Source organism: Rissa tridactyla, chromosome 9, assembly GCF_028500815.1.
Source record: "Rissa tridactyla isolate bRisTri1 chromosome 9, bRisTri1.patW.cur.20221130, whole genome shotgun sequence".
Classification (NCBI taxonomy): domain Eukaryota; kingdom Metazoa; phylum Chordata; class Aves; order Charadriiformes; family Laridae; genus Rissa; species Rissa tridactyla.
Genome location: NC_071474.1, coordinates 23,768,336 through 23,782,580, shown reverse-complemented (window position 1 = coordinate 23,782,580; position 14,245 = coordinate 23,768,336). Strand labels below are relative to the sequence as shown.

The 14,245-nt window shown below is 57.6% G+C and overlaps 1 protein-coding gene across 3 annotated transcripts; it reads right to left on the bottom strand.

Annotated features, from left to right (window-relative positions):
- Positions 1-807: 807 nt before the first annotated feature.
- On the bottom strand, positions 808-13,478 carry CD276 (CD276 molecule). Of its 3 annotated transcripts, none has more exons than XM_054215611.1 (8): positions 13,387-13,478; positions 10,581-10,725; positions 8,839-9,189; positions 8,146-8,442; positions 6,808-6,960; positions 5,081-5,122; positions 4,490-4,610; positions 808-3,209 (listed from the first exon to the last, which is right to left on the bottom strand). In XM_054215611.1, the coding sequence occupies exons 2-7, from the start codon at positions 10,627-10,629 to the stop codon at positions 4,492-4,494; spliced, it is 1,011 nt and encodes a 336-aa protein (XP_054071586.1). In that variant the 5' UTR covers positions 10,630-10,725; positions 13,387-13,478; the 3' UTR covers positions 808-3,209; positions 4,490-4,491. The 3 variants fall into 3 exon arrangements, with proteins under 3 accessions (XP_054071586.1, XP_054071588.1, XP_054071587.1); XM_054215613.1 differs by having other exon boundaries at positions 4,575-4,610; XM_054215612.1 differs by having other exon boundaries at positions 10,581-10,720; positions 13,387-13,447.
- Positions 13,479-14,245: the final 767 nt, after the last annotated feature.

Below are 14,245 nucleotides of genomic sequence, written 5' to 3'. Positions count from 1 at the left end.
AAAACCCCCTCAAATCTGCCCAAAGAAATGCCCCAGAAAGCTCCCGGCTGGAAGAGACATCTCCAGGGATGCTGGCACCAGCACCAACTCAGGACCTTTAAAGACGTCCTGCATCTGGGGACAACTCATCCTGCTGCCCGCCAAGGAGCTGGCGGTGGTTAATGGCTTCATTCCCCCAGCTCAGCATCTGGGTGCTATATAATATTAATGGTAACTCCTGGCACCTCGTTAAAAATTGCTTAATTCAGGCCATAGATCAAAGCCGCTAAATGAAATCATCATCCATCCCCTCCCTAATCCCAGTTTGATACCAGCATGCTTTCCCTTGTCTTGCTTTTAGAAATATTTTTCTATCGAAATGCAGAGCCTGGCTTCATGCTTGGGGAAGGACAGCTAAAAATAATCCTCCATGGGTGAGTTATGAAGGTCCCTTCCCCACCTGCCCCCATCAGACCCCACTCGCATCCCATCACTGGGATTAACCAGCCCAAATTTCTGCATGATCTCAGACAGGTGACGATGTCCCTTAAGGATTTTGTTCTTTGTTCTGCTGCTCGAGGTATTAAAATACAGAGGAGGGATGAGGGCAGGCATCTCTCCATCACTGGAGTGGGTTTCTCCTCACGCTGGGTGATGGACGAAGGCAGCACGATGCAAGGTGCTGCGATGGCAGCAGGGGACCAAGGGACAGATGGGGCTGGGCTGAAAGGGGGACATAAAGGTTTCATTACGGGAATTTCGGTATTTAAATTAATTACGGGCAAAGCTGCATCCCAGAGACCACACTGAGCCTGGAAAGCACTGTCCAAAACAACCCCCGAATTTATTTGTCAAGGCACAAGAACCCCCTTCAGATTCTGGATTTTAAATAACGAAGAAAACCAGCAACAGAGCCATCAAAGGGCACAGTGAGGACTTCTCCACCCACCGGAGCAGGACAAGGGACAGGCCACCCTGTTCAGCCCGGCAGCATGGGTGCCCCCATGCACCCTGCGGGTACTGCGCAGTGGAGGGCAGACCCACAGGACACGCACAGGGCAAAGACCCCCGACCCCATGGGAAACACAAAGGCTCGACCCCATGCACCGGTCAGGTTCGTCCCCATCAGTGCTTTAGCCCCCAATGCATCAGCTTTGTCACCATGGGGAGGAGAGGGGGGCTTCACCCGGCCAGCAGGTGTGTGTCCCCCCCCATGCCCTGCCTTTCATCCCACCTCAAAAAATACCCCCAGTTAATTTGAGGCAGGGGATAACTGCCCCAATGGGATTTTGCATTTAAGGCAAAAATAAAAAATCCAGTGGGAACCGACGTGTCAGCCTCGCCTCTGTGACTGGAAAGATCATGGAAGAGATTCTCCTAGAAGCTAAGGCTCCTCCACATGGAGGACCGGGAGGTGATTCAAGACAGTCAGCCCGGCTTCACGAAGGGCAAGTCGTGCCTGACCAACCTCACGGCCTTCTATGATGGAGTGATTACATCGGTGGGCAAGGCAAGAGCAATGGATGTCATCTATCTGGACTTTTGTTAAGGCCTTTGACACGGTCCCCTACAACACCATTCTCTCTAGACTGGAGAAGTATGGATTTGATGGGCGGTCTGTTCCGTGGATAAGGAATTAGTTGGATGCTCGCATACAGAGGGTAGCCCAATGTCCAGATGCAGATCGGTGACAAGTGGTGTCCCTCAGGGGTCCATACTGGGACCAGTACTGTTCAGTGTCTTCACCAGTGACATAGACAGTGGGATCAAGCGCACCCTCAGCAACTTTGCAGACAACACCAAGCCGAGTGGAGCAGTGACATGCCTGAGGGACAAGATGCCATCCAGAGGGACCTGGACAGGCTTGAGAAGTGGGCCCCTGTGAACGTCATGGGGCTCAACAAGGCCAAGTGCAGGGTCCTGCACCTGGGTCAGGACAAACTCCGGTATCAGCACAGGCTAGGGGATGGAGAGCAGCCCTGCCGAGAAGGACTTGGGGGTGTTGGTGGATGAGAAGCTGGACATGAGCAGGCAATGAGCTGCATCCCCAGCAGCGTGGGCAGCAGGGCGAGGGGGGGGGGATTCTGCCCCTCTACTCCACGCTGGGGAGACCCCCCTGCAGTGCTGCCTCCAGCCCTGGGGCACCAACAGCAGAAAAACACGGAGCTGTTGGAGCAGGGCCAGAGGAGGCCCCGGAGATGCTGGGAGGGCTGGAGCCCCTCTGCCGTGAGGGGAGAGCTGGGGGGGTTCAGCCTGGAGAAGAGAAGGCTCCGGGGAGACATTCCAGCCCCTTCCAGTCCCTAAAGGGGCTCCAGGAGAGGTGGGGACAAACTTTTTAGCAGGGCCTGTTGCAATAGGACCAGGAGCAACGGCTTTAAACTAAGGAAGAAATTTTTTTACACTGAGGGTGGTGAGACACCGGCCTGGGTTGCCCAGAGAGGTGGTGGAGGCCCCATCCCTGGAAACATTCCAGGTCAGGTTGGACGGGGGTCTGAGCAACCTGATCTAGCTGAAGATGTCCCTGCTTACTGCAGGGGGGTTGGACTTGATGGCCTTTAAAGGTCCCTTCCAACCCAAACCGTTCTATGATTCTATAAACCACAGTGGTGCAATGTAAAAAAATAATTGTCCCCATATGTCCCCAGAGCGGTGTATCCATTGGGGCCGAGAGCACCAGCTCTGTCCCCCCACCCCTGGGGGTCTTGCAGGTCCCATCCATCTTCCTGGAGCCTCCAGGGCTCCATCTTTCGCTCCCAGGGACCTTGCTGAGCCCATCATCCCTCTCAAGGCCTCTGGGCTTGGGAAAGGCACTGAAATTTGCCCTAGGAGGCACCTGGAAGGCGGCTGGCTCAGCTATAGCGATGCAGGAGCAGGCACAGAAGGTGCTGGAGGGAACAGTCAACCCCGGTTGCTCTCAGCCCAGCGTGGGGACAGACAGACGGACAAGGAGAAGCCTCCTCCCCATGCACCCCGTCCATGGGAAGGATGCACTGGTCTTCAGGGCTCACCAAGGATAAAGAGACATAGCCTCTCTCCAGCCCCAGAGCGCCCCGAAGACGTGGCCGGGGAAGGAGGAGGGTGTCAGGGCCTGGGACGAGGGGTGGCAGAAGGTCCGTGCCCTCCTCAGGGGAGCCGGAGCTCATCCCTGCCAGAGACATCTCGGCTGGTCCAGAGCACAGGGCGCCGCTGGGGGTGTCCAAGTTTCCGTCAATCAATTTCTTGCTCGTTATCTGGGGGGAAACATAGAAGAAATAAAAATTGGCAAAGATGTTAAAAAAAGAATATTAACCCACAGGTCCAATTTAATGAGTTAATTTGGTCACCAGCAGCTCCCAGCTCTCCCTGCTCTGGAAAACTGGGATCACCCTGCAATTGTCCCCCCTCCCAGGGCTGATGCCAGCTCCGGCCAAATATGACCAGGCACACGTAGGTGTGTTTTTATCCCTCCATCCATCCTCCTCAGTAGAAACCCCGTTGAGGCCAGCAAACCCTGGGAGATGTTATGATTCAAGCTTCATTTCTGCTGAAAAAGTGGTCAGGGAACCAGCGGGAGATGCCTCGCGCGTGGGGTTAAGCAAACAGGCTGCAGCGGGGATGAAAAGCCAAGGGGCCGGGAAGCAGAGCATGGGCTGCAGCGGCTTGCGAGGGGGAGATAAGGGCAGGGAGGAGGGGAAAAAAAAAAGAGGAAAAGCGGAGCCGGTTGATGCTGAAGGGGACAGGAGAAAAAAGGCTTTTATAAACCTGTCGGGGTGGGGAGGAAAAATGGCAGCAAAGAAAAAAGAGAGCTGCTAATAAAAGAGGAAGGGAGGGTTAAATCAGCATTTCAGCAGCAAAATTTCACCAGCGGCAGAGGCCAAGCCTCTGCCTTTAATAAGGAAATAAATTTGAAAGATTGAGATCTTGGGAGGAGGATGAGCCAGGGAAGAGCGGGGCTGACCAGGCACGGCAAGCGCTGGAGCCCAACACCGGGCTCTGGGATGGGTGGCAGGATGTTGGCAGCATTGAGCTGGGAGGTTGGGAGAAGATACTGAAAGGCAGAGACAGGAGCTGGGACTCCAGTCTTCATGAATTTCCACCAAAAATTCAGCACCGGGCTGCTGTTGGGGAATTCTGCGTGGGGAGGGATGAAGCTCACGCCTCCCTCTCCATAAGGCAAGGACCGACCCCCAGCAATTCCCCTCCTTTTAGCAAAACCCACGGCAACACTCAAAAAAAGACCCAAAAACTACACAAAGACCCAGGTTGGTGGCACAAGGCTTTTCTTGGCCCTGAGCTGCCCAAGAAAAGGAAGGATAAGAGAATAAACGCCACATTGGAGCTGTTGGTCACATCGCTCCACCGCTGCTGGCAGGTACGAGCAGTGGCCAGAGCAAGAGCAGCCCAAAGCAGAGTGGAAAAGCGCTGGGAAAGAATCGGTCTGGGGCAATTTTATTGAAAACTGGGGGGAAAAAATGAAAAACATGGAAAAAACACCCACGACCCAATGATGGAGATGCAATAGATGCTTTACATTTAGATCTGAGCGTCATCTCCAGTGTGCTTAGGAAGAAACCTTCGCCTGAAGCCAGGCCGCGGTCCTATGGAAATGCACTCACCGTCTTTGCTCTCTGAGCTCTTCAGCAGCTGCAAGGCTGTGAAAAGCAAAAAACGTGGTCAGACACACTGCACGGGACTGGGGGGGCTTTGCAAGGGAACGCCTCCCTGGAGGAAACAGCCAAGAGCCCCATTTTGGGGAACCCACCCTGATAATTGCACCCACCAATTTCCATTGCAAACCAACCCCCGGCCCCTAAATCTCCCCAGCAGCGAAGGAGTCAGCACCCCAAGCGGGCTTGCTCCTGCGCCAGCAGATAAAGGCAATCACTGGGCATATAATTAACACACCTGATGACAGCAGAGCACCACGAGTGCCATTTTTATTAAAAGGTAGCGTGGCTTATCGCAGAGCTGCCAGTACGTGTCGAAGAGCACGGAATATCAGGAGGGTGCCGAGCATCGACGGAGAGTGCAAAGCACGTCAGAGTGTTTCCTTGTGCAGGGGACCACGGCATGAGCACACGCTATAAAATATGTATATAACCCACGAGCATCATGCACCCACCTGTCTTGGGTCCTTCCCCCTCCTCGTCTTGCTCCTCCATCCCTGCAAAACAAAAAAAGAAGCTGAAGCGTGTGAAGCGTCTGCCGGGTTTTATCCCAACACCCACCCTGAACCCCACTTTCCCAAGCAGCCGGGTTTGGCGGCTATCCCTTGGATCGCTGCCATCCCTTGGCTACTCAGAGCCACCCGCCATCACCACCTATCCCCGGGCTCTGCACGGGACCAGGTGCTGCCAAGCCACTGGTGATGCTGAGGGAGGAGGCGACTGGTACCCACCCGGCAGCCGGCACCCCCTCCAGCACCCCGCGGGGGGAACTTCCCCCGGCACAAAGCTTGTGCCAGGGTGGCACGTCCCCTACGAGCAAAGCAGAAAAAGCCACAGCTCCGGGCGACTGCAGCCCAGACGCTCGCCTCCCTATTTATAGCACAGCAGCCATCTGGAGCGGCGGCTCAGCAGGGGGCTTAGCGGGGAGACCATGGATCCCCCGATGCCTGTGGGAAACCCCATCGGCACCGAGGGATGAGTATCCCCTTCTCCCTCATGCATCACCCACCGGGCTGTCACCCTGTCTGGGAGCTTTGCATCCCATGGGTAGGACCTGCCACGATGCTATTCCTGGCCAGAAATACCAGCAAAAATCGCTGCTCCTGCCTGCCAGGCTCATGGGCAGGGGCTCTGCCTGGTTTCTGGCTGACCAAGAGCCAGAGTAAAAGGTTACTGCTAAAGGGCGTGCAGCCATCAGTGCAAAACATCACGGTCTGGGAGCCGTGTCTTGATGCTAAAGGACTGAGGTCAGCTGGCCCGCGGCCACGGCTGAGCGTCACCGCACTGCAAATCCCTTGGCAGCGGAGAAAATACTCTATAACAGAGGGCGGGGCGGGGGGGGGAAACCAATATATATTTTACATATTTATCTCCTGCAGATGTTTCGCTGGGATGTGCAGGGGAAAAAACCCTCTCGGTCCCCACCGCTGGGGACACCTGACAGCCGGGCATCACAGTGGCATCATCCTCCCCGGCGGAGAGAGGTGGAGTGAAGAGGAGCCCCCGGGGAGGGAGGCTGCGGGACCCAGCCCCGCAGCTCGACGCTGGCAGGGAAAGGCTTTGGCAGAGCGAGCGCCTGGGGATTCAGCGAGAGAAAACAAACGGGGAACGCCAGCAGAGCTGCTTCTGCAGCCATTTTCAGAGCATGGCAGCTTTTTTTTTTTTAAAGCAACAAAGCCCCCCTTTTTGAGCAAACCTCTCTCCGTAATAAAAAAAAAGAAAAGAAAAACCAAACAGGAGAAAGATGCAGAAAACAGGAGCACGGAGCAACCCTCTCATGCTATTTCCATGTGTCGAAGCACTTGGCATTTCCACAGTGGCAAGTGCTAGAGGCACCTTCTCGGAGGAGATGCTCCACACGTGCCCAGGTGTGGGTAACAGGCATGCAGAGGAGGAAGATGGAAGGAGGAGACACGCTGGGTGGGAGGAAAACCAGGTGTACGTTTCAAAGAGCCGCCTGGAGCAATGCCCACAGCTGGCATGGGCTCTCCAGCACGGATCTGCTGGTGTCCACCAACCCTAGCAGCTCCGAGCATCCCTTTACCCTTTAAAAAATGCTACGACCAAGGCAAACCCGGGCTGGTGAAAATTTGCTCCAGCTCTTCCCTGTCCACCACCCTCCATCCATCCAGCCAGCCAGCCATCCCTCCCTCCCTCCCTGCAAACCGCATTTGGGGGGTACCCGCCACGTTGCCTGCATTTTCCTCCTCTTCCTCGTAGCTCTCGCGGATTTTCTTCTGGCACACGTATGCCAGGACAGCAAGTAGCCCCACAACGCAGACGGCGAGTCCCACTGTCACCCAGAGAGCCACAGCGGGGAAGGCGAGGTGTTGGCCTTGCATGGTGGAGGAAGAGAAATACCACCACGGTGAGCACCACAGCCCGACCAAGGGGATGTGTGCCCGGCATTCGGAACCCCGTGGTGGCAAGGACACAGCCCCGTGGAGGGAGTTGGTGGCACAAGGGGTGGCTTTGGAAATAAAACCATCGGTGCCTTGAATTATGGCCTGCCCCCAGTAGGTCTGGATCCGGTTGCGGAAGCAGTAGGTTGACTCACTCCCTGAAACACTTTGTTAATTTTTAAATGATTGCACTAATAAATTCAAATGGCAGGCCGACCCTTCGCTTCCTAAGCTCAAGAGGTGCATGAGATGATGCTGCACCCTCTCCCTTTCCCCTCTCATCCCACACAATGGGGCTGGGATGGATGGGGACATCTGCCCTGGGGTCGGGGATGGCCTGGCAGGGACCACTGGGATTTGGGGGATACCTCCTGGAGTGCTGGCAATCTGATTTTTCCCCATAATATTGCTCCTTCTTCAAATAATGTCTTATCCCAAACCCTGACCCTCTCCTGGCATCACCCCAAGGCTGACCATTCGCTCGCGCACTTGGGAGCCCATGTGAAAGCCACCCCTCTGCTCCCAAGCAGCAGCATCCGCACGAGTTTTTGGTGCATCCAGCCAAAATGTTTACGCTCCACTAAGGACCCACCTTCCCAAGCCACCAAGTGCCATACCAAGGGTAATTAAACGCTAATCAATGCTAGCGGGGAGGGCACAAGGTTATAAAGAACTCCAGGAGGGCAATGGAAGGAGCTCAGACTGAAGCAGCGAGGCTGAACATGCTTGATGAACTCCTCCAGCCTGTATTTCTGAAGCAGGATTGTCACTGTTGGGATGGAGAACCCCAAATCGAGAGCACCCCATGGCCACCACATCCTAAGGAGAAGACAACTACCATGCCCCATGCTGGCTTTCTAGGGTGGTTAGACTGGGACAGGGCAACTATCAAAGCTAGAGACTAAGAACTAGGGACACTAGTTCTAGCTGGGACACTGGGTGGGGTGACGGAGAGGACAGCACAGCCTCGAGTCACCCTTGTAGGTCCATAGGGAGAGTGGTAGAGTGGGGATATGGGGTAGCTCTGGGCCACAATAGGGATCCCAGTGCCACCATGGTCACCTTCTTCAGACAGAGCCCGTCCTTCCTTCCCCCAATTTTGGCCCCTTCTGACTCACCCGTGATGGTGACAGAGGCCTGGGTCTCCTGCTGCAGCACTGGGTTTCGCACCAGGCAGGAGTAGGTGATGCTGGGCTCCACCAGCACCTGGAGGACACTGTGCACATCAAAGAGACCTTCCTCGTTGGCCACCTGGGATGTGGTGACATTTTCTGTGATGTTGCTGCCCCGGCTGTCCTGCCAGAGGACACTGGCCTCAGGATAGCCACGGGAAGCATGGCAACTCACGACCGCCAGATCTCCTGGCTTCAAGTCCTTGTTGGGCTCCAGGTTCATATTGGGCTTGGAGTACGGAGCTGCAAGGGAGAGGACAGTCGGCATGAAGCAATGGAGAAGACCAAAGGATCAGGATCTGGAGCAACCCAATGAGGTTGGGCAAGCCCCAGAACAGACTCTTCCAGATTGTAAGACCAACCAGCCAAAGCCTCCCCAGCTTTGGTTCATTTATGGCCATGCTTCCAGGTGGCCTCCCAACTGAGAGCCTCTCCATCGTGGCAGGGAAGGGACCGCACCTCCCACCAGGCAGTATTTTGGGGAGATGCAGCTGCTTGGTCTCTAACAGAGAACTGACTTCATGGGGAGACCATGGCAAGGGTGGAGAGAGAAAGGGGCTCCACAGAGGAGCAAAGCATGATGGAGAACCCTTCTCTTTGGGGAGACACATAGGGACACCCCAACTCTCCGTCTCTCACCTGCCACCTGCAATGTCACAGCTGCCCTGCTGTAGTCCCGGACCCAAACGAAGCAGGTGAAGCTGCCCTCATCTGAGATCTCCACACGTCGGAGGAGCAGGGAGACGTTGCCCTGGGCCAGCTGATCATAAAAGAGGGCCGTACGGTTGGTGTAGCTCCCAAGCTGGTCTGCCAGCTGGTCCTGGCCACCGGAGAACCTGTGGACCAAGCGCTTGGTGTCTGTCAGCTGCCAGATGAGGTTGAGGTCATCGAGGCTGAAGTTGGCCTCAGGGGAAAAGGAGCAGCTCAGGGTGGCGTCTCGGCCGAAAAGAGCCACCACGGGCTCATCTGGGACCTGGATCTCCATGGCACCTGCGGGAGGGTGGCGAGGACAAAAGCACACGGTGGTGAGACCCTGCAGAAGCACCTCCTTAATTCTCTATCCAGGTAACATCTAAGCAAGTCAAGGCATGCCCATGGGAGGGACCCGTGGGCCGGTGGCATCTCAGGACCGTCCCCATTACCATCCCCTAGCCAAGCCCACCCTGCCAGCAGGGAGACAGCCCCACATCCAGCACCAAACCTGGGGCATCGCTGCCCTCAGCTGCCAGCTGCAGCCACAGGCACCCAAACCTGCGCCCCCCCCCCGGGACACGTGGGTGACAGCAATGGGGACATAATCCAGTGTCCCCAGGATGCGCCAGCTCCGGGCAGCGCCGTGGCCGGGCTGGCAGGCGCTAGATGGCACCAGTGCTCCAGCGCGATGCCAACCAGCATGCCACGGCAAGATGCCAACCCTGTCCCAGTGCCATGGCAAGATGCCAACCGCATCCCCCAGCCACGGCACGCTGCCAACCCTGCCATTGCGTCAGGGAGTGATGCCAACCGTGCCAGGGACGCCGGACTCTCCATGCTCAGCGCTGGTTCCTGGGGTGCCCATTGGCATCGAGCGACAATGTCTCCCACAGCAGACCCGGGGCACCATCGGCGCTTCATTCACCGATTCCTCCCAACACCAAAATGGGGAGGAAAAGGAAAAAAATCCCACCTCGGACCAAGGATTTTCTTTATATTCCGACTTCAACACCGCTGCAGAACACAGCAAGGCCATGACCCGCAGCAAACCCTTCCCTGGGGGCAAGGGCGGCAACGAGACATCAGATTTTATGCAAGAGCCCGAGCGGGGAGGATGAGGAGCCGCGGGAAGGAGCCGGGCTGAAGGAGACCTGCCAGGGGCCGCAGACGGGCAGACAGGCAGGAGAAGAGGGCTCGGGCAGCCTGCCTGCTTCTTGGCAGACTCGAGAGCGTCATGTCTCCCTCCAGCTAATAATAAATGCCAGCAGGTTTTAGGAACATGACCCAGCCTGGCCGGAATCGTTGCTGGCTGCTGAGCATCCCAAAAGGATTCAGTCCCAACGTCTCTCCCGGGTTTGAGGTGCTGCAAGCTGGGGGGCCAGGAGCTGTAGCGCATGGGGACAGAGCCAGGTAAGTCCAAAACCTTCAGGATTTGGTCCTCTCATGGCTTCACCATTCAGCTGTAGCACACGGGAGGTGGTGGCCCCTGCTATGAGGGTGTCCCACATGTGCCAGGAGCCGTCACACCCAGGGGACGATGCTCTGGGCAGCAGGAGGACCAAGAAACACCTTGTGGGCACTGCCTCCAGGAACCACAGCTCAAAAGCAGCTTTGCCGGGATGAAGGTGGCATTTGGGACATCTCCTTCGGGGTGGTGACAAACCCCAAACCCTCCCAGCCCCGCTCACCTGCCAGGCTGAGCACCAGTGCTCCCAGGGCAAGCAGCGGGCAGAGCATCCTTGGCGCAAGCAAAGCCTGGGTAAGAAAGCAGAAGCGAGCACGGCCCCAGGCGTCCTCACGGGGTGTCTTCTCTCTCAGGACAAGCACCCTGAGCTGGGGAAAAAGAGAAGAAAATGCTGAGACGGTGCTGGGGACCAGGATCAGAGAGCAAGAGAGGGTAGGAGACTGGCATCAGGCAGGGGATCCCGTGCCAGCCATCCTCTCCGGCAACTGCAGCACCCACCCTGTCATAAAAGGCAGGAGGGGGTTTGCCACCTGCCCGGCACCGGCCAAGGGACCGGTGCACCCCCCGCATCCAGAACGTGATGGATATGGAATCAGCTCCCGTGCCGGAGGCGCTGGCCAGTGCCCTGGGAAGCCACGTGAGCCTCTTCCCCTCCTCGCTGCTTCTCCTCCCCTTTTGTTTCTCTCTTTCCCAGTTTCTCCCCGCAGCTCTGGGCTGTTACATCCCTGGCCTCCAAGAGGAGGCAACTCACTCCCCGTGTCCAAAATGGCTAAAAACCAAACCATAAGATGTTTGCAGATTCCTGGCTCCGGCAGCAGCTCAAGGGCTGTGAGGTTTATCCCTGCTCGTGGCAGGAAAGTCTCCAGCATGAGGTTGCCCCGAAAAATAGGGAATAAAACCAGAGCATCTCAGAGCTGGATGTGGGGAGAGGCGAGGGCAAGCTGCCCGGCAACACTGGCTACAGCGGCTTGATTCCCCAGCATCCTTCCCCGGCCGTGCCAAGAGCTCGCCGGGCCCCTCGTGACCCGCGTTCCTCCCTCAGAGCAGAAATGAGACCCAGATATCGCAGCCAGCGGCACCACTGCCATGTCCCATCCCCGTCCCAGCACATCCCAGAGCCCGCTGCTCCGCCCACAGCCTTTAGCAACAGCGTTTTCTCGGTGCAATAGCCATATTTGTGATAAATCGGTGTCGCGACACTGGTTTCCCCCGGGGTGCAGCGGGAACAACTTCAGCCATCGGCGCCTTTCTCCTTAAACCCCCTTTAATTGGGGAAATGGCAGCCCTGAAGCTCTGCTCAGCTCAGCTCCCACAGGGGAAACTGAGGCACAAGGGAGGGGGAAACTGAGGCACGGGGAAGGGAGGAAACTGAGGCATGGCTCTGCCCCAGGAGCTCTGGGGGAGCATCTTCTCTCCTTCCCTCCTGAACACAAGGCTCCTTTGGGGAAAACAAATTATCCAGCTTTTTTTTCTTAAACCATATCCCTAAGTCCTGCCTTTTCCCAAGCAGACGAGCCCGGAGCCAGTCCCATGCCAAACCCCAGGCAGCCAGGAAGGGACGAGCTGCGGTGGGAGAGCACAACAGGGCATCGGGAAACAGTGACTCACCTCCCTCACGCTCGCCCTTGGAGCTCTTTCCTTTGTTCAAATAAATGCTAAATATATTCTAAATGACGGTGTGATTTAGAATGCTAAAATAAATTCTGTTTTCTAGGTTTGGCGACCTACGAGTCCTGCCAGGCCATCTCGGAGGTGTCCCAGGGACACCTGTGTCCCCAACCCTCCTTCTGCAGTCTGTCAGTGGCTCTCTCGCCTTCCCGTGACTCAGTTTCCCCATCCTTGCAGTGTGAGCCCCGGCCAAAGGATGGGCTCTACCCCAGACCTGAGCTTTCGTTGCAAGTTGGGATATAACGCATCCCATGAACACGTCCCTTGGGAGAGGGCCAGCTTTGTCCACGGCAAGCCAGGAGGGCTGAACCCCCCAGAAACCCCAGGAATAATTAACACCTCTGTTGCAGCAGGACCCCGGGGATGATCCGTCACACGTTACCCATTCAATATTTACTACCACGCAGCCAAAATACTGCTTTTTTTATAATACCCAGATTGTCAAATGCCACAAATCATCACCCTGAGCTGGCAGGAGGCGGAAAGAAACGTCCAGGGAGAAGTTATTCTCACCCACCGGTCCGGGTCGGTCCCAGCTTTTGGGGGTACCTGGGCTGAGCCCCCTGCTTTGCTCCTCTCCTGCCCGGGGTCTGTGCCAGCAAAGAGCCGGCTCTGCTCCAGATGATTCTTAGTCCCCACTCATAAAGCGGGACCCTGCGGGGACAGGGGCGGGGTGGGGGGCACAGCAAAGGAAGGGTGGAAAGATGGGGGGTGCCACCCCCAAATCCCAGCCAGGACGATATTTGGCGGTAGAAAGGAAGGGACGGGTCGGTCTTTTGCTCACCCGTCGGGAAAAGGGGAACCAATTCCTTCCTCTCCGACTGGGGGTTTTTTGTCCCACGCCTGCGGTGGGGTTTAGCTTTATATATATTAAGTATATATTTATATATATAAATAAATATTCTATATATGTATTATATATATAAATTATATATTAAATACGGCATTTTAAATCGGATGGATTTAGGCGCATGCCGGGATGCTGCCTTCATCCCCACGGGACACGGCGGGGACACCGCCTGCCCCCGGCACCCCTCCGGCGGCAAGGAGGGGACCCCCGATATCCCCCCCCCCCCAACACCCACTAGGGCTCCCCGGAGTCCCCCGCCCCGACCCCGACCCCCGACGCCTGACACCGGTTCCCTCCACGCCGCCTCATTCATTTCGCCCTCCCGGAACAACGCCCGCGGTTCTCAGCCCCTGGTCCCGCGGGAGGGGAAACGCGGGAGGCGGGTGGGAGGGCGGGGGCTGCAAGGCGGCCCCGTTCCCCGGTGGGTCCCCCCCACCCCAGTGGGTTCCCCCCGGGTCCCCGCCACGTCCCCAGCACTGCCCCCGCCGGGCCGGGCCGGGCCGTCACTTACCGGGCAGGCGGTGCGGGACGGGCGGGAGCGCGCGCTCCGCCGCGGGCGGGGCCGGTCCCGGTCCCGGTCCCGGGGCGGGGGCCCGGGCTCTGATTGGCTGCGGCCGCTTCCGGCCGGGGCCCCGCTGGTGGCGGAGGAGGAGGAGGAGGAGCCGCGGAGGGGGCCGGGCCGGGGAGCGCCGGGCTGGGGGGGACCGGGGAACCCCGGGCTGAGGGAGCACCGAGCCGGGGTATTGGGGTGCGCCGGGATTGGGGGGGTGCAGGGAGCACCGAGCCGGGGTATTGGGGTGCTCCAGGCTGAGGAGTTGGGGAGCATGGAGCTGGGGTACTGGGGTGCATGGGCCCGGGGAGCACCAAGCCGGGGGTGTTGGGGAGCACTGGGCTGGGGATATTGGGGTGCACCGAGCCGAGGTGACCGGGGAGCACTGGGCTGGGGATATGGGGGTGCACAGGGCTGGGGGGACCAGGGAGCATCGAGTCGGGGGGACTGGGGTGCAGAGAGCCTGGGGAGTACCGAGCTGGGTGATGTTGGGGTGTATGGAGCTGCTTATCACCAAGACAGGGGATTGGGGTGAACCGAGCCACAGTATTGGGGGGCATGAAGCTGGGGGATTGGGGTACACAGGGTTATTGGGGGGTTGGAGGGCACCAAGACAGATATTGGGGAGCACTGAGCCTGGGGATTGGGGTGCACGGAGGCGGGGGACTGGGCTACGCGCTGGGCCTGAGCATATGGAGCCAGGGGGACTGGGGTGCACAGAGCCAGGAGGCTGGGGTACGCACAGCCTGGGCATTGGGGTGTGGGGAATTGGGGTACACACTGACCCAGGGCATCGGGGTGCACCGAGCCAGGGGAACCA

What these genes read in the sequence shown, in the direction of transcription:
- CD276 (XM_054215611.1), bottom strand. Translation starts at nt 10,629, where the DNA reads ATGCTCTGCCCGCTGCTTGCCCTGGGAGCACTGGTGCTCAGCCTGGCA. An exon ending in TGTGACATTGCAGGTGGCAG is followed by an intron (nt 8,443 to 8,838) that starts GTGAGAGACGGA and finishes TCTCCCTTGCAG; the next exon opens with CTCCGTACTCCAAGCCCAAT. An exon ending in AAATGCAGGCAACGTGGCGG is followed by an intron (nt 5,123 to 6,807) that starts GTACCCCCCAAA and finishes TTTGTTTTGCAG; the next exon opens with GGATGGAGGAGCAAGACGAG.